Raw genomic sequence first — 20,510 nt, forward strand, 5'->3', positions numbered from 1 at the left:
AACGGAAAAATTTTCGGTTGCATTGTCGGTGTGTGTGTGTTGGACAAATAATTCTAGTAAACCTAACTATAGGGTACATTTGGCAAACATCGTACAAATTGTTTCGTTGTGATGGTAACGACTTTCAGCGGTTTGGTTTCATGTCGGGAATTATTATTTAGGGGTTCAAAAACAACCAATACTACAAATGAACAACAATACAAAACACGTTAAGTGAATTACAGCGTAGCAAGTACTTCCTTGATATTACGATTGTTGTGTACCAGATATTTCTAACTGAATTGAATGCATCTAGCAAACATAGGGTAGAGTGGGGCAAAACGCCTATCGTAAGGGAGAAACGCCATAAAATCATCCGTGCTATTCGAGTTGGTCTAAATTTCATAGTATCAACGCGAGATGTCGTACCTTATCCAATATGAATGTATGGAAAGCTTATGTATCGTTTATCAGCAGTAAAATCATGATTCATCCATGTTCGTCAAAATGCCGTTTTGCCCCATGGGTGGGGCAAAACTCACACGAAGGTGTTTTGCCCTACTAGGTCTTACAATTTACCCACTGATACTCTGTTACGGATTTTTTTTCATTCGTATACAATTATACATGCTTACTAGCCCACTATAAATTGGATCCTGTACAAATGTTGCAACCCAAACATGTAATGAACAAAAAACAAGCTAATGAACGAAAATCTAAAACCAGACGTGCGAAGGCAAATATTGTGCTGAAGTCAGTCAGAAAGGTCGTCGTCCTCAGAATCACAATTTTGACAAATGAAATGGCGATCTCCAAGCGTACATTGTTGATGTGCCCATAAATGGCAAATCAGACACTGAATCCATTTTTCCCCGGGCCTACTATTACGGAACGGCTCAACGCAAATCAAGCAAGGCCATTCTTCGTCATCTCTTTTGTTTTTGGGTGGACATTTATCCTTAGGCACCTTCTCATTTTTCAATCTCTTTGTAACCGGCTTCGGTGATTTAATTTTTATTGCAGAGCGTTTTTACAAGGTGATGACCTAAGCACTTCTGAGTTTTCTGCTTTCCTGGATCTTTTTCGTTTTGTGTCTGATTTAACCGGCGAACATAACTCGTCTATATCTTCCCTTGCCTCTGAATGTTTTGAAGTTGAAGCCATGGTAGTTGATTTAACTACCTCACAATTCGTGTTATTGGCGGTTCCTCCCACTTCAACTATACTTGGGTCGGTAGTGGAGGAATTATCTTGGCAGTTCTCAGCATTTCCGGCATGTGGGTCTGGCTCATCGGTCATTTCGGACGCGATGAAGTCTTCGTCCGAGAATATATCTTTATTGAATGGCCAAAGTCCACAGGCCCTGAAGCCATTGACGGATTTCTCTACCGTAGCACATCTGTTGTAAGCAACAGCAAAAATCCCGGCCATATCGAAATATTGGATCCTCTTTCCTGGATTTGTTACCATCCAATTGTCCACCGATGAATTATAACTAGATTTTAAAGATTTAAAAAACGTTTTATCGAGTGGTTGCATTTTGTGGGTGCAGTGAGGTGGTAACGTCAAAAGTTCGATTCCTTTCGAACGGGCATAGTCGATTGCAGCAAGGGTTTTATGGCTATGGTGACCATCCAAGATGATTAAATGTTTTTCATCAATTGTGGGTTTTGCAATTGAAACGAAATGTTTTAGCCAAACTAAGAAACTTCCTTCATCGGTCCAGCCGTTTGCAGTGCAGTGGCCAATTGATCCAATGGGTGCATTTTTCATTAGCCCGTCCGTCATTCGTTTTCTTGGAAATATAATCATAGGTGGTATTTATGCTCCCACCGCATTGGTTGAGCAAATTATCGTGACCGTTTTCCCTCTTTCCCCGCTCGCATTTTCCCAACTTCCCGTGCACCTTTCGTCGCAATGATGTTGTCAGGCTTTTGGACATTGGTAATTCCGGTTTCGTCCATATTCCAAATACGAGTTGGCACGAAACAGTGTGAGTTTAAAACGCCCCAATATAAGCCGTGTAAAACTTTTCCACTTGCGGCTTATTAAATCCCTCTGCCCGTGCTATACTGGTAGCTCCCGGCTTTCGAATTGATAATTCTTGATGACGTGATAAGACACCACGTAGCCAGTCTTTGCCAGCCATATTAACGTCGTCATTGAACCGATGTTTCATTCCCATCTTTGTGGCAAAGTCATAAGCCAGACGGCGTACGTCCTTCGTACCAAATAAGGCCTTTTCCATGTCTTTAACCTTCGATACTATTTCAATTTCATATTGAAGATTTATGTCTGGTTTAAACCTCCCCAGTGAAATAGAACCCGGGTTGGATACTTGTTTATTCGTATGTCGACGGAGCGTTCTAGGACGTATCCCGTAATTGTAATATATTGCCGTTGTCTTCAACGCCGCGCCGCCTTGCACGGCGTCCATAGCTTTGCGAAAGTTTTCTTCAGAGTATGAGGCCCTGGATGTTTTCCTTTTATAAGTCCTCACCATGTTTTTGTTCTGCAGGTACATAATAATTGTATGTTTTGATTAGACTGATCAGTGAACACATTTAGTTGATTCTTGATCAAACTCGCCAGAGTTCCTGTTTGAGATTTCACACTCATCTCGCGTCTTTGCACGTCATTTAAATAAAGAGTGATTCATTTACAGACCATAACCATTTAAAAACACCTTACCGGTACTGTATTGGATATTATTGGAAATTCCTTATCAAATAACATGATTTTGATCTCCTGGGTAATAATACGAATGCGAATCACTTCAAGGGGTAAAACGCCCACTAGCGGCGTTTCACCCCGCGTATAGGGTGGGCGTTTTAGCCACGAGGCCGCCATTACTTTCGAAACACTAACAAGGTGGTTATTTTGTGTATCTGACGATGAAATTATACTAAACTGACATCGAACATAGTAGGATCCTAAATAAAATAAGAAATATTCATTCGGCGACCTCAATAGTTACGTTTCATCCAATTATATTGCGGTTATTTTTGTAAGAAACAAGTCAAAAAGTAATATATTATCGTAAAACCCACCAAGTTCTCTTTCAACTTCAGAAATTAAGGTGACAGCTTCGTCTGACCATTAGGCATACTATAGGCTATTGTGACTCCTTCAAAAATCACTTTGTTTGGTAATAGCGATGGTGGGCGTCTTACCTCACAGGGGCGTTTTACCCCACTCTACCCTATTCCAATTTACTTTTGTAATGATCAAAGTATGTGAAATGGTGCGAATGGATTAGGTATTAATCAAGCGGCTGTATGTCAATTCACCCAGTGTGATATCTTGACACCGGATAATGTGCGAAAGTGTTTCAATTCTCACTGCTGATTACGATGATAAAGTATTGTACCGGTTATTGTTTAACAAAGGAAATTGTTGTTTCATCTTTAGTCTTGGTTAGTGGAGACAATTACATTTGTAAAATATTTTCTGATATCCGCGATACGCAGAGTGATATGCACCAAGGCGGAATAATTTCCCATTCAAGAACATTTCAGACACGCATAGTTTTACAACTCAATATGTTAATAACAGCGGTACTGAAAAGTTTGTTGCGTCATAATAACCTTTACCACAACGTCGGGTCTAATTAACGCGAATAATTTAATAATCAAGTCATGATAGACCGTTACAAAATCTCATATGTTAAATCGATGTGACAATCCTTATGTTTACATCACGATAATTTTCGATATAACACCTGCGTTCGATTGTAAGAAACTACGATGATCATACTTTCAAATGTCGTATACTCAAATATATTATGTTAATCTCAAGTCGCCGACACCGAGAAGTAATTATTTTTGTCTTACAAAATATACCGCATAGTAATTTCTTGGTCTTGCGGCATAGTAACGACTTTTACAGTTGAACAAAAAAGACGAGTTGGTGGTATATGCCTAAAACCGAACTTGATATGTTTGTGGGTTGTAGTGATTACTTGCGTAGTCTTGTCTACCTTTCGTATGGACACTTTTTGCTTTGGTTCGATGAGTTACAAACGGATTGACTTGACAAGGTTTTTGGATTTTGCTCTTTTGTTGATGGCAAGATGTTAAAATGTTGAGATGTCATAGTGATAATATTTCTGAAACTCTCTTTGACAAACGTAAAGGCAGGTCGCGAATAGAGTTGTAATGTTTCATTACTTGTTTCGAATCAATGTGCGTATAATCTCTAAATATGACTGGGTTGAAAGCTGTTAGTCATGTTTGTCAATCTATTTCAATTCAGACTATGTCAAAGTCCAATTATTTCATTTTGGATTATCTGGATTTACCTTTAGTACATCTCGTGAGTGGATTCCGACGTCGTGCTATAACACTCTTAATAATACGGGTTCAAGGATTTTTAATCAACAATACCTGAATTTTTTGGTAATGCTAGAGTTGGTAAATTATTAGTTGCGTGTTTTTGTTAAGATTTTGATTTCATGTTGATAAAGACAATAACTGTATAATGCACATACTTGTGATTCTTGTAGAGTTTAGTTGGTATTGATTCTATAAGTGTGAAAACAGCGACGCGGAATGTGCGAATAATTCGCTGTGGCTGAAAGTCGGCGTCAGTAATATTCGGGTTATGGTCGAATCAAAAGATCACGAAAAGATTTCTCAAAATAATTAGAATTGTACCGAATTAACACATTCAAATACGAATCAACTCGGTTTGTGTAGTGAATTTCATTTCGAGTTGACAAATTGATACATTGATTGAATATTCTCATAATTCTTATCGTGCAACTAAAGTCAGCCGCTGTTCGAAGTGTCAAAACGTATAGCGACCACCAGAAAGTGTCAAATTGTTGGTTTTCGAATCACCGTCTGCGACGACTCTGTGACAAACTAATTACGGAAATATTACCTTGTATGCGATCGGTATGTCTTTAACACCAAGTCACTAAAATGGTTATACCCGAGACATTATCTTGTTAGCGATCGCGGGTTTTGCAATCTATTTTACACTTTTTGAAGTGTTAATTTACGAGCGCGGTTATTTGTTGGTTGCTTTTCGTGTCGCTGCTGAATACTGAATACTCCTGAATGTAATAGCGCTGACTGGATTAGTGTAATAATCGATACGATAGTGCGCGCTCCGAATTTCCAAAACGGACGTATTTAGTGGGTCACACAAAACCGCCAACATCTGGTTTTCAAAATCGCACAATGCACTGCGGATTAGTGAATTTCCTGTTTAGTGATGCCTATACCCGAAAGTATGATATGCGAGGGATGTCTATACCTAAAAGTACGATGTGTCAACACGAGTTTTCAATGCGATAGGCGAGAGATGCCTATACTTGAAAGTACGACGTGCGAGCGCACCCATAAGAACACATGGCGAATCAGTAGAGACCCTGTAATAATACACGACGATATACACATTAACAAAGGTTCATTCGCATGACTATTTACTTGATACATATTCAACACGAAGTACGGCATGCCAACAACGAAGCCGCTTGCGACCGCCGCCATAAGAAATAAGAACCGCTTGTCACCGCACCCATAAGACGCAATAACCGCTCGCCACCGCACCCATAAGACATAAAAGCCGCTCGCCATCCCGGGTTTCCCAGCCGCTTGCGACCTCTGCCATAAGAAATAAGACCCGCTTGCCACCGCACCCATAAGAACACATGGCGAATCACCACAGATCCCGTAAGAATACACGACAGGCGAATCACCGCCACCACCTATAGCAAAAAAGGCGAGTCACGACCCCGAGTTTTCACGGCGAATCACGACCGCGACCTATACCCGAAAGGGCGAATCACGACCGCACCCATAAGAACACATGGCACATCACGAGCGGAAGGGGGTCTGAAAGGGTACCATCACCAATACGAGTTTTCACGGCACATCACCGACGCAGCCTTTACCCGAAAGGGTACCATCACCAGAGATCCCATAAGAACACATGGCACATCACGAGCGGAAGGGGGGGGGGGTCAAAAGGGTACCATCACCAACACGAGTTTCCAGGCACATCACCAGCGGGCCCATAAGCCACAATAGCCCGTCACGACCGATCTACTATACTACTACTGACAGAAACAGGAAAATTTTGAACATTGTTGCCCAGTGGCCTGGTTCTACTCACGACTCCCGGATTTTCAACAACAGTGCCATTAAGGACGACTTTGAGAGTGGGTTGATCGATGGTGTCCTACTGGGTGATAACGGCTATGCCCGCCTGCCGTACTTAATGACACCATTGATCAATCCAACAACTCGCCAGGAAAAGCGCTACAACAAAATGCATATAGCAACAAGGTCGCGCGTGGAGCACTGCTTCGGGGTGCTAAAGCGCAAATTCCTGGCCCTCAGCATCCCATTACGAACGAGATTTGACAATTCGTTGACGATCATCATCGCCATTGCTTGCCTCCATAATGCAGCAATAACAAGGAATCAGTTCCTAGAAGAAAATTTGGAAATTGAAACCACAGATTTACATTTGAACACTGGCGATACAGCTTCTGGGAGGGCAGTGAGGCAGGGCTTCATTGCACAACTGTGAGCTGTAGCACAGCATTCACATAGATATATTCGTTTTCATATTTCCTTTATTTCAATCAGTTAATTCTGTTCTATATTGCCTTATTTATTCCGTTCATTTGATTCAACAAATATATTATTGATCACGTTGTAACGTTACTAGCACGAGAACATGTAGTAAGTGAATAACTCGCAATAACAGGGAGTTGCACATCAAGTTTATTGTGTGATACGGTGTGGTTCCATCTGGTCCACTTTCTGGCGCTTTTTCCGTAGTTAACCATAATCCCCAATAGATGCCTCTGAAAATGTCAAAATTTCTAGGCGTCTAATTATTTTCCCTTTTCGGATTAGGGATGTTATGGTAGACGAGAAACATTGGTGATCAGATCATGGTAAACATTGTTCGATGTCTGGCTGCATGCCATCAAAGAAACGCTTACTTTCTTATACACATGACTGCTATGACGGAAATCAACAACGATGTAGTAATAATTGGAATAAAACTATGACATACCTTATTGTATACGCACTGCACTCATGGTCGACGTACCAAGTATCCACATATCGCGCAAACCCTGATAAATATAAGATGTGTTAGACATAAACTGAAATCTGTTTTGAGAAGTTTGCTCGAAAGAATATGCTGCATAACCGAGTGAGATAGTATAATGGTTATGCGTCCCACTTCTCGATCGGTAGGTTGTGGGTTTGATCCCCGGCTGGGTCAGATCGAGGACTCGAAAACTGGTACCGGTACGCGACGCGGCTATCCTGCAATCACGTATAGCATGGAGAAAAAAACGGGGTTCAGACTAGATGACCATGCTATAAAGGCCGTATCACATCTCCATCGTCGAAGCATCTCGATGGTGCAAGCGAAAAAGAAAACCATATCTCTCTTTAAACGAGTGCTGGCTTATATAGTCACATTATGTTAGTCACATATCACAGTTGTTGAGTGCAAATGGGGAAGTTTTGCTTTCTGTAGACATCAATATTTCAACGTTATCGACCTCCAACAAAATGTCCGTATCAAAGAAGATTAGCATGGCCCCTGCGTAAGGATGACACGAAAAATCGTGAATCTATATCGAAGAAGCTACGATGATGAAGTTAAAATATTGGCGATGATATGAAGTTTACTAGATTGTTTTGGCAAGGACTTTTCAAAATATAACAGGTCTTTATTGCAATGCTGAACATAATGGAGCGACGTACAAGAAAACATAAAATTTAACCGTCGGTGAAATGACTTCCTTCCACACACTCCAATTACCCAAGCTGCTCACCGCACGGCCACCGCCAAGAAGAATGACATGTGCGAGCAATTTCTCTCGCAACTCAATCTGCTCCTCCACCCAGTGCCTAATCTATCTCCACTCAATTCTGCTGCCTTCAATTTATCCGTTATGTACGATTATTAGCACATTGAAGTAGACATATTTTAGGAGTCTTGTAATTTTCCAATTTTCAATTTCAAGTATACTATTTTTAGCCTAAGTTCTTCTTTTCTCAGTTCACTCTCCTCCTCCATCATTTTGCTTTCTCTCATTCTCAGTTCTTTCAGCCACATTGCTTCCTTCATTTTTTCCTGTAGGTATTGAGTCTTTGACAACTCAAATTCGGTACCGTACGTACGCTTGTCTAAATTAAAAAAAAATTAAAGTTCGTTGGACTGCGCATCAGAATTATTAACTCACCACGGCAACTGGAGCTGGAGCTGAGGTTCATGTCGGGGTGCATTACATGATGATAATGTTCATCGTTATCCCCTTCCTCGCCCGTCTCCGAGTGGAGCACTACGTCTATTAATTAGACAATGACATTTGAAAATTCTTTACTATATCAGATGTATCATTTCCGATAACTCACAAGACGTTTGGCCATCGTCGTCGAAGGGATTGCCTAGGTCGTGGATTTGACCCGGGACGACTGCTATAAAACAAATTTTCATTTCAATCTGCCCCACACATCCTTGAATTCAAAACATACATGCCACTCCCTCACTAAGGGGGTCCATATTGACATCAATCATCCCTCCTCCAGTCTTTCGGCGCTCTTTCTTTAGCTGCGCGGCATCAGCCTTAGAACGGTCTTTCATATTTTGCCATCGCTTTTTCAAGCATTTGACCGTTCTCTGGCAGCTGATGCCGACAGCATTAAACTCAAGAGCCAAAAGCTCCCATGCGCGGTCTTTGGCCGCTGCACAGACCTTGTCTGTTTTTTTATTTTCGACAATAGGATTTTGCTTGATCAGCTCCAAAAGAAGAGCTTTTTCTCTCGGAAGAAAGTTAGGCTCCCTTTTGACGCTTTTTTCGAAATCGTTTGTGGCCATTTTTGTATCTGTCACAAAAAGCACCCATTATACACAAAACTAATGAATACACTCTATCAGAGGTGGTCAAAGTAGTCAAGAAAGCTACTCAAGTAGAAGTAGAAGTAGCGACGAAAAAATATACTCAAGTACAAGTAGAAGTACTTCTTCCATAAGCAACCTAAAACTACTTGAAGTAGAAGTAGAATTGACTGACTTTAAATCTACTCAAGTAAGTAAGTAGTTTTGAAAACAGTCTTAATTCGTTCGCACGGACTGTAAGCTGCAAATCGAACTATGTAGAAGGTGCAGAGAGCTTGATTCGTATTGATGCATCCGAGGAGATGAGATGCAAATTATAGCATTGATATGAAAATGTGATACTAACCCTTTGTTTATTAGAAGACCCCGTTTTAGAGAATATAATAGCATGGCGCTCTACCCCATATTATAAGGCCACAAGTTTGAGCGAAGAGCATTACGGAAAAGTTGTATCGGGTACGATTTCAAGACTTTGCGCGATTAGTATACGTTAATAACAAATATTATGGATCATAAAATCTATATTTCGTGTAGCTTTATTTTCGGAAGATAGAGGCATTACTACACACTTGCTTTTATGTTTCAACATCTAGGCCTGTGTTCTTCAGACAAAAGAACTGAAAGTAACTATAGAACTCAAAGTATGATACTCAGAATTACAAGTGAAATACAAATACCACTTCTTGAAAGCGGAAAATATATTTCATGTCTTTTGTCCATAAAGCTTCAAAGGTGATCTGCTAAAACCGGTGTAACGTTAAAAAAAGTCACATTTTCCAGATTAGCAGGACACGTCATGGGCTGCTAGATTACGATGTGATAGGTAATTGCTAGATTGCGGAACGGTAGTTTCACACGTTATGGTGGGCCATATATACGGTGATGAAATATTTGATATGGGCGACAATGCGGTGTGAGCGGAGCCAAGCAATCCAGTACCTAAATTATATTCACTGGTACTCTCGTGAAAACATATTTGTCACTTGTGCGCGAAGCCCAACAAAATTTCTGGACTTTACTTGACTTTCAAGAATATTAAATGTTGATATTGCGTGAAAACAGCCCCGAAATTCCTCAGGCTCTCTTTAGTATTGGGGGATTAAACTACTTTTACTTGACAAACTGAAAATAGCGAAAAGTAAGTAAGTAGATCACAAAATATTATGAAATAGAAGTAGAAGTAGAGAAAATCAGATCTACTTGAGTAAGTACCAGAAGTAGAGGAAAATTACTTGAGTACTTCAAAAAAGTAGAAGTACTTCGTTACTGACCACCTCTGCACTCTATATATAACTTTATCTTGGACATGCTCATCAAGTTTGATTATGATAAGCATGAATTTTACAGAGTACATATACGTTGATCCTGCGTATAAAAATCCATTTTAGGGTCAGTAAACAAAATGCAATGCCGCGACTTCACCCGGCAGTGGTTTATGGGATTTGGTGTATCTCGGATAACTAGCGGCGGGAGTCGCTAAGGTTACGGTCTACGGTTGGCTGCTCGACCGTGAAAATTGACACTTAAGTCTGATGGTGCCCCAGGACATGATTAATCAACGCTTGGACATATCAATATCGAAGAGTTAGTGAAAGCGCGTCTATCACTTTGTGCAAAGGTTTCATCGCCGACGATCTTTTCGCGAGTGCAGTCGGATGTCGGACGACATGTTCTCGCATAATTGCCAATATAGCTAATATCAACTCCGTAAATTAGACGTTTCAGGAGGAGGCACCAATACTGAAAGCAAAAAATCGATTGGCAATAAATCGAGCGGGTCGCTAAAAAACATCAAGACGAATAAATCTCTTACATTCTAATTTATGGTAATATACAAAGATCTACGAAATGTGCTCCTGGCTACGTCAATATGTCGGAACTGCTATTTTAGTAATCAACAGCCTAAAGTCTGTGGTGAGGCTAATCTAATTTTCGGTTGGTCTTGCAAGTTAACGATAAATTACCTGGGTAGTTTATTTGTTGTTGATATTATAACTAATTTCGAGAATTGCCTCGCGGGCCACTGAAAACCTTCTTGCGAGCCACATTTTTCCGGCCCGGGTTAGTGCCGGATTCACAGTGTACCCAGTCTTGGGGCAGAGATAATAAAGTTGGGAGATCTATCAAGTCAATCATCGCATTCCTCAGGATTTAACAACCCAGGATTTTTAAAAACGGTTGATTTAGCAAACCTGAGCAAACTACAGATAACTAGTTATCTATAAACCGACTGTACAGAGTACAATGCCTAACATTCGTACTCGCTAATATATCCAATAATAACCGTAACAATCGTCTCCTAACAGTCATAGGTGATGACTTCACTCACCAATCAGCCAATTATGCACAGTTGCACACACAATTGCAGAGCGATGTATCTATATTCTGTAAACACTTTTGTCGCCATATAACAGGCGAGCCTACCCGTGACACGCGAGGTTTTGAGTGGCCCACGAAATTCTTGAAATTAGTTATATTTCGTAAAAATTATTACCAATGTAATTTATTGTGAATTCGCCGACCAACAATTTCATTTGCTTGAGCGAGAAATTTGGGATGTCAATGACTAAAATATCAGTGCTGACGTACTAACGAAGCCTGGATTTTTTGTGCGCAGCTTAGATTTTGTGTGCGCAGAGCACCGCACATTTGCGGGAGGGAACATTACTTGTAAGGGCCTTAACCGAAAGTGTAGATGTTTATACGTCCAAGTGCTGAAGACTCCTGTCCTTGCCAAATAATCCCAACGTTTTATAGACGCTAGAAACTACAGTTTACAGAAACTACAAGTTACAGTCCCTAGAAACTAAATTATCACCGAAGTGCGGCCTGTTCTACAGCCTTGGGCGCTTCATGCCAGCATGGGTTCTTCTGATACTCTTTAAATCCTTAATCCAATCGAAGTTACATTATGGCATCCTCTGTTGGGGGGCTGCCAGTAAAACTGCACTCAAGCCACTGCAGAAACTACAGCATAAAGTACTCCGAATCATAGCTAGGGCCCCAAAAGGGCCTGGCTGCCCATCCAATAAGTCGCTGCTGAAGAGATTCGGTGTCCTAAACATAGAAGATATGCGGAAATTAGAAATCGCCAAGTTTATGTATCAGTTTCACTGCGGTCGTTGCCCCGAATATTTCAATGACTTCTTTACCTCTGAATCAAAAGCGCACAAGTACAACACACGCGCGTCCACGTCGTCCAAATATCATATGATCGACCGAAAAGATCATCGCTCCATCAAATATGCCGGACCTGATGTGTGGAACAGTATCCCGCCGGCCATCCGACAGTCGACGAGCATGTCCACATTCAAGTCGAAATACAAGCAATTACTACTAAATAAATACAGTCCATCCTCAAGATTACCGGACCACGACTGACCTATCGATCTCGCTTCCCATGACATGCCGCCCTATTTCTTGTCGCATTCTTTTTCTATACTATCTTCTTCACTTTCATTCAGTGTGCATGCCTCCTCTTTTACATCGCCTAGGCCAAGGTGGGTGTCAGATTCCATAGACTACTCCTTGTCGCTTCGACATCTTCCTGTCTTTTCACTGTATCGCATTTTTGTGGTGTATTGAACTGATAAAATTGCTAATAAACCAATGATGATGATGATGACCACAATATATGCAAGTGGCACTGCTTTTCGCCGAATTCATTAATTAACTTTGAAGAAATTTTGCGCTTAGCTTGGTCAAGACATAAATGCACATTGCACATTGACTTTTCACACTTACTGATTAAGATGCATAGTACCAGTGTTGGGATCACGTCATTACCCTCGAGTCACAAGTCATTTAGAGTCGTTGCAGATTTTGACTCGAGTCAAGTCAATAGATTTTCGGAGGTAACTCGACTCAAGTCAAGTCACGATTCAAGTCAAATTGAATTTGCGAAGTATGAGTGCTGGGTAAAAGACGGATTAATCGGTCATTTATTTTCAATCAAATAATATAAAGTTAAATATAAATGTAAAATGCGTTGTAGAACTGCTAATATCATATGTGAGTAACTTTATATCTACACGCTACGGTCTATTATCAGCCAAAATAGAGGATCGAATACGAAGCCTCGAGAAGTTGCAATAAATTGATATGGTACAATATGCTACCCATCCGTGAGAATAGAGACGCATAAACTATATTCGTTCGATTTAAATTATACAAGAGGGTTGGTAAAAGATAGCACTGCACAATTTAAGCACTGTGCTGTTTGAGAAACAAAGATACCCTGCTAACAGAATAAACTACTACTACGACAGGGGTTCTCAACCCGCGGCCCGCGGGCCGCATGCGGCCAGCAGAGGTCTATTTTGCGGCCCGCGGCCATCGTTCATTACGGACGCAATTACTACTGGCCCAGCAATATTGCATATTAATTTAGCTACTTAGCTCTCTTATCGCACCGTCGCTGTTTCGTTTGAATCCCATTCTTTGACGTGTTCTGGTCTCTTGATATGTACTCGAGTTTAGATTGTTATTGTTCTGAATCAGTATTGGTATGGACCTTTAATTTTTCACTAGTCTGCGCGCACTCACCAACTCACCGCGCGCTCCCTTGAACAACAGTGCGTAACGACTGAAAGAAAGGTCATCACATCGGCTTTTTTGTGCGCCGCACCGATTTTCTGTGCGTGGCGACTTTGTCAGCAGTGTGCGGCTGCGCACGCGCGCAGCTTGAATTTGATGAATTTGCTTTCTCATATATAAATAGAAAACCTATACTTGTCATATTAATTGAAGAACAGTTGTCGTAACGACGCGTAGAAGCTCAAAACGATACCACTAAAATTTATTCTAGGTTACATATCACCTGATCTTAGAAAAAACGTTACCACCTAGGCGTCAAGCCCAGTAATCCGTAGTTCGAGGAAAAATATTAAAATTGCCGACGACGTTACAGACGCTTTGGAATATCGCTAAACCCAAGAAATCTGCTAGAGAAGGTTGTGATTTCACTAATACTTTAACATACTGTGCGAATATTCGCTGTTTCCGGGACTTAGCAACAATGTTTCCTCCAAGCTGGGCACGTGCGCAAATGCGCAGTGCTGACACGATCTGTGCGCACAGAATATCTAAGTTGCGCACAAAAATCCGAAATAGTGACATTTTTATAGTCTTTACGCACGATTATCCAAGGGTCTGCGCATTAAGTTGGTGAGTGTGCGCAGACTCGTCAAAATTTAGAGGGAACTCTGCTTAGCAGCAAGGACAACATTACCTGACAAATTTTGAAGCTAAATTTGTCCGATTCAACCGTGACCAGAAGAGTAGCACGCCTACATTTTATCGCATGTTCTGAAACACGTTGCCGCGTATACTACTTTAGCCTAGCATTGGACGAATCCGCCGACTTCACAGACATTGCATGGCTAATTTTCTTGGTGCATTTTATCAGAGTGGAAATATTTGCAGAAGGAATGCTGACATGGCAAACGTGGGGAGGTGGCCAGCGAAAAACATCAACTTGACAAAGTTGACTTCTGTAACTAGTGGTGGAGGGCTCCAGCTATGGAAGGAAAAGACATGGGTTAATTGGTTTGCTCTGAAATGACCTCGAAACGCCAGACTTCTCATTTCACTGATAGCTCAAAGTGATAATGGCCTCTGTTGTAACAAAAAAGTGCGTGTGTTGTGACGCACAAGGCCTAAACGGCGATAAGCGTCACAGTAATACCGTGTGTAATAATAATAATAATAAGGTACATATACCGACTTGGAAATGAATGCAATGCACTCTAAATGAAATGATTTACTTGCGACGCCAGAAGATGCATATTCTCACAAAAAACAGCGATTGAAAACATACGAACGCTGTCCAAGTGACCATTAATGCTTTGAAATGCATATAAATGGACTATAGACGCCCGTATACGACTAATAAATAGGCTCCAGTAGCCTACATTTGATAAAAGCTCACAAATGCATGGTAATATTGTTTTGCGGCCCGCAGCGTGTTTTGCGGGCAAAATGCGGCCCGTTGTGCATGCGAAGTTGAGAACCCCTGTACTACGACGACAACGCAAGCATAAGCTGTGACCGTTTCGTTTGCGGTCAATTAAATTATTATGTAAGAATGGAGGATCAATGAAATGTGCGATCAGTGAATGGCTGTTTGCTCTCACAAGTGACACCTGCATATCGCAAAAAATCCGAACGCACAAAAGATATAGGGTTATTTAATTGACACCGTTTACTTGATTACTTGAAATTGACTCGTAAATTTTGCTCCGAGTCACGAGTCAATCCACATATCTGGAGCGCCGAGTCGAGTCAAGTCATTTTTGCAAAGAGACTCGAGTCAAGTCGAGTCATACGAAAGAGTTGACTTGAGTCTGACTCGAGTCAAGTCAAGAGTCGAGTCATCCCAACACTGCGTAGTACTAAGAACTATCTAAACAGGATCGAGCATGTCTTTAACATTCAATGTTGTTGTTTCTCTGTAGGGTTCTATGGGGAAAAAGGCAGAACGCAGCTTCTTGTCCTCGTCGTCAGAAGATGAATAAGACACTCAGTTGGATTTTGGACCATGATTATTTTTTCATTGTTTCGTTCTATTATTTTTTCATTCGTTTCGTTCTAAGTTTCTTTGACACTGTTTTCTATATGAATTATAAGTTCATCAAATGCAATGTTTAGTGTGATACGTGTATGTGTCCGCAGCCAGCCTCAGGTATGCCTAAATATGGGAATACAGTGATGTTAGTATGCCAGGATGTTTTTTTGACCATCGATTGTACATTCTAAAGCATTGTAGATACAGAGTTTTATCTACGTTTTATTAACGATCCCGATTTGCGTGAAGAACGCGTCGACACAAAAACCCACTTAAAACTAACCTGCCAGTCTTTAATATGAACTAAATAGAAACGTTTTTTTTACCTCAATGGGCTGTTTCGTGTTTGCTGGGCAGTACCTCGTGAAAGTGGACGGTTCCGGCAGATTGACGCTACGTAACAGGAAATTTCTACGCAAGATTGAGCCGTACTTCCCGAACCAAAAGCACACATATTTTCAGCCAACGGTCTCGTCTCCCGGCACAGCTACGTCACCTCAAGTCGTTTCGCCACCCGCTCGAAGTGGACAGTCGAATGAGGTAGACCCTGGCTTGCTGAGATCCACCGAATTGATTGCAGAAGATCATCTACCAGTTGAAGTACCGATCGACGACACTAGTGTTGCCGCACCGTCTAACGATAGACGCCAGCGCTCAGGCAGAAATGTTACCCCGCCAGTATGGCACAAGGACTACGTTATTTGGAGCACAAGTTTTATGTTGATTCCCGCTTCAATCGCCATTAGAGTGTTTGGTTGGACGTTCTCTACACGCTGTATTTTGAACTCCTCACTCAATACTCGTTGATTTCGTTAGGAGTTGGGGGGGATGTGTGATTATCTCTTACTACTATCTCTATCTCTAGTAGTTTCTAGTAGTTTCTAGGTTGTTGCAAATATATAATAGCATCTTATGAAATACGTCGGAGCCGGAGCTACCCCTCAAATAACTGGCTTCAGCTCCAGCTCTGGCTGAATTTTATGTAGAGCTCCGTCTCCGGCTCCAAAGCCCTGCCTTTGGCGGCACCTTGCTAACTAACACTTTGCTAGGGATTTGACTATAGATAAACAACCTACCAAGAATGTATATTACCGAGAATGAACATTAACAAGATAGACAGTTAGACACGGTTGAGAGTGGACACTAATTTAAAATGATGAAATTTAGATCATTGACGAGACGTGACGCACGCTCAGTGCTGCCTGGCATTGGTTCCTGATATTTGAACCATTGTTGCGCTAACATAATTGCGTATAATTCATTTGCCCGCATATTAGGACAGGACGATCAGTAATACAATAAAACAAGATTAAAGCGTCAGACAGACGTATATCTTGCAAGCGAACTAAATCATGTTAAAATTTATAATTAATATTATCGGATCCCGTCGTCTTAAATATTATATTATCATCCATGACACGGGGCTTTGATTATTACGAAATCGGGCCAGTCGATGAGATCTCCTGCATCGAATTAACGTATGATGAGGGTATCGTAACTTGCTTTCGGTAACTAGAGGCACAGACCCGGTCACATACGACGCCGGATCTACATAATATAACTGAGTTATGCACTACACACTATGCAGTCTTTAATATGAACAAGTGCGTTATAATGTAACATGGTACCCGGGTATTGCTGTAACCAGGGCCGTAACTGCCGCACCCCAAACCCCCCAAATGGAGGGGGCCCTAGCTCGAAGGGGGCCCAAAATTATTTTGTGAATTAGCATAAATTAGAGAGTATTTTTTTAATATTGTTGCAACTTTTCAAAAAATTTTCGAGCTGGCCGCGATTTCAATGCGCCAACCATCTTGTTTATTGGGTACTCTTCCCCCAAGAAAAAATACGCAAGATTTATAGAAATGGGAATATCGGCGTTGGCCATTACCGCGCCACGACGCACCAACAAATATAACGTTTTAGGCCATGCAACACGCGACTCCAAGAAGTGTGCCAGAACGATCGGCCGCGAGAAAACCTTGGCCGTAAAGGACTGCCCTTATGCTGACCCAAAACTTCGTTATATATACAAAATACGGGCTGTACAGTTTCAAAGACACCTCACTCAACTCTACCGGTAAATCTGATCACATGAGCAGAGAGGACAAGACGTTGATCCTTGATAGCAAGATATACTTAATTCCCGATATTATTGACAGATTTTATCATGAATTATCGAAAATTTTCGCGCTTCGCGCTGTCTCACTGAACGGTCCAACAATAATTTCGTGGCAAAAGTGAACAACGTGATGGGGGGTCAGTTTATCACCTTATGGGAGCCCAAGACTCAAGTTTTTTTTTTTGGGGGGGGGGGCTGACGAAGTGCTGTTTCGTTCCTGCCAACGGGTATACACCAGGAGATGTTTAATTATTATTAAGGGGTCCTTTTCAAACACACCTCACTCAGCTCTACCGGTAAATCAGATTACGTGAGCAGAGATAGGATAAAAATTGATAGCAATATATATGCAATTCTCGATCATATTGACCGATTCAGTCATGAATTAAAGGAAATTCTCGCGCTTCGCGCGTTTAGGCTAGGAAAGCCGACCGACTAAACGGACAACCAATGTAACAGATAATTAGCGGTTAAAAGGGTCGACCGTGAGGGTGGTCTGGGGGGCGAAGCCCCCCAGAAGTTTGGTTTATCGCCATATGGGGGGCCCAGGACCAACGTTTTGGGGGGCCTGACGAAGTGCTGTTACGGCCCTGGCTGTAACTGGATTCCGGTAACTCCGAGGCACAAAACAAGTTGTGGCTAGCGGATTGTGGTTTCGTTTTTAATAAAGAAGCGTGTATCGTATTCGTGCTAATCCTTGTCTTAAGCATTCGTTACAATAAGAAGATTATGCAAGATTGGTCAGTGAACTTCGAGAGCGAGTTCTCTTCAACATTTCATATCCGAGTGGAACATTTCATACACGACAATGGTGCAAAGTGATCAACAATGAATTTTTCCAAAGCCCATGGCTCCGAACAATCGGAGCGGCGAAACACAATGGCCATAAGAATGTCCGAATGCGTCAAGCGAGTGTTCGGAACAAGGCCTAATTCAGTGGTTCCCAACCTTTTTGTCTTCATTCCCCACTTCAGATTTATTCCGAGCCTTTATTTCCCACCAGGATCGTAACAGCTCTTTGTCAGCCAAGGTGGGTTTCTGATCTCAAAGACTACTCCAAGTTGTTTCGACACCTTCCTATCTTTTCATTGTATCGCAGTTTTGTGGTGTGTTGAAATGATGTAAGTTTTAATAAAACAGACTGACTGAGCCCCGCCAGAAAAACGTTGGTCTTGCACCCCTAGAACATCCTCAGCCCCGCTGGGCCTATACGTTTTTTCCCTGCAACTTATCAGCTACATTGGGTCTACTGTATAGGGCGTCTCCTTACTTCGACTAGATGCGCGAAGCGCGAAAAATTTATATAATTCGTGTTTGAATCGGCCAATATTATCGGGAATTGCATATATTTTGCTATCAATTTTTTATCCCCTCTCTGCTCTCGAAATCAGATTTTCCGGTAGAGCTGAGTGAGGTGTGTCGGAAAAAATAAGAACCCTAAATAAGAACTAAACATATTCGGGCGGACCCGTTGGTATATTGACTTCATTACATTATGCTATTTCGTGACCTACTATATATGCTATGTCAAAAGATATGGAAATCGCCAAAACTAAAAGGCACACACGATTTCAAATTGGTATTGTTTTACTGGCAACTAGTTTTTTTCCAGCGGGATGGCATTTGTCCTGTGGGGTTCAGATCGCTAGTACAGGTACATTCAGCGCCAGCCATTTAGCCAATTAAACATATATGTATATTATTTGTATATATATCGAAGTCTTGGGTCACCACAAGGACATTCCTTCTCGGCCAACGCCTTCTCGCTGCTGATCGTTCTGACACACTTCTCGGAGTTGCATGTTACATGGCCTATAACTTCATATGCATTGGTGCGTCGTGGCACAGTAATGTTCGACGCCGAAGTCTCCATTTCTATAAATTCTACGTATTTTCGTAGGGTAAGGGTACCCAATAATCAGATATCCGGCAAATATTAAATCGCGCACCAAGCGCTAAATATTTTTTGAAAAAGTGGCATAAATTTCCAAAAACAAACAAACTTCGAGCTCGGCCCAGCACTACCCATTTCCTCCACTACCAAGCCCTTTTCTCATCACAGAGCAGTTATTTTCTGGTTTGACTACACAAGACACACGACCACGCCAGTAAGCAAGACAATCGCCTGTAACAGCAACATAAAACGTATTGTGAACCGATACCAGCAACGCTCAAAATTTCGCGAAGGCGTTATTTCACGGCGTTTGTGACGCCATCATTGGCCATTCAGAGTTAAAATGAGGTTTTGTGTACAACACGCAGTTAACTGGTAGCGGTTATTGCGCATGTCTCTCCGTGAATATGTAAACTTTCCTGTATATAATTTTGAACAAATGCGTCTATTCCCCACCGGAAACCATTGAATTCCCCACCAGTGGGGAATTCCCCACCGTTTGGGAACCGCTGGCCTAATTTCATACTTTGACGGCTAGTTCAGGGTTGTTCCTTTGCCCTGACCAGATTTTAATTTCTATTTTCAGAATCAGTGCAACACTAGCTTTCGATTGGTACTAGTTTTATTAAATTTGAGCACTCGAGTCGCCAGCTATAAGATTAGCTGACGCTGATATTAGCCACCAGCTCAGCAGTGTAGGCCCGAAAGCTGCACAATGCACTGTACAAGTGTACATCTATCTGTAGGCTTTTAATCTATAGTCAGATGTCAGGTATAGATCTCGTTCTCGGTAATGCCGAGAAGCCATGCATTTCTTAACTAGTATCTGAAACGGAACATGAGAAGTCATACTGCTTCGCAATTTATATTTATTATTCATTATAATGTTTTCATTTTGTCTGAAACTTAAAATTTATTGGTAATATTCTTTATAACCACTCGGCTCTGCACAGTTCATTTTGAGCACCAGTAATCTATAGTATTAGCCTATTAGATGTGCCGTTAGAAGTGTTCTGTGGTTGATTTTGGGGTTCTGCGGAGGCTGGCAGATAAGCGTAAGTGTTCCGTGG

General features: G+C 41.5%; 1 protein-coding gene, 1 long non-coding RNA gene and 1 other non-coding gene across 3 annotated transcripts in view; 1 reads left to right on the forward strand and 2 right to left on the reverse strand.

The window, feature by feature from the left end:
• LOC145437866 (uncharacterized) overlaps positions 1-20,510 on the reverse strand; it is a 430,122-nt gene that overhangs the window by 10,791 nt on the left and 398,821 nt on the right. The window lies entirely within an intron of this gene.
• Positions 7,495-7,602, forward strand: LOC145438410 (U6 spliceosomal RNA). Its single transcript, XR_013914939.1, has one exon. It is a non-coding gene; the product is annotated as a U6 spliceosomal RNA (small nuclear RNA).
• On the reverse strand, positions 7,948-8,889 carry LOC145436891 (myb/SANT-like DNA-binding domain-containing protein 3). The gene is made up of 4 exons (XM_080314084.1): positions 8,496-8,889; positions 8,376-8,438; positions 8,204-8,308; positions 7,948-8,147 (listed from the first exon to the last, which is right to left on the reverse strand). The coding sequence occupies exons 1-4, from the start codon at positions 8,836-8,838 to the stop codon at positions 7,948-7,950; spliced, it is 711 nt and encodes a 236-aa protein (XP_080170210.1). The 5' UTR covers positions 8,839-8,889.

The sequence above is a fragment of the Botryllus schlosseri genome, chromosome 4 (assembly GCF_051294905.1).
Source record: "Botryllus schlosseri isolate E-star chromosome 4, Bs_hap1, whole genome shotgun sequence".
NCBI lineage: Eukaryota > Metazoa > Chordata > Ascidiacea > Stolidobranchia > Styelidae > Botryllus > Botryllus schlosseri.

Coding starts and splice junctions, on each gene's coding strand:
- LOC145436891 (XM_080314084.1), bottom strand. CDS start 8,838: ATGGCCACAAACGATTTCGAAAAAAGCGTCAAAAGGGAGCCTAACTTT. Junction 8,309..8,375: donor CGACGATGGCCAAACGTCTT/GTGAGTTATCGG, acceptor TCTAATTAATAG/ACGTAGTGCTCCACTCGGAG. Junction 8,148..8,203: donor CTCCAGCTCCAGTTGCCGTG/GTGAGTTAATAA, acceptor TTTTTAATTTAG/ACAAGCGTACGTACGGTACC.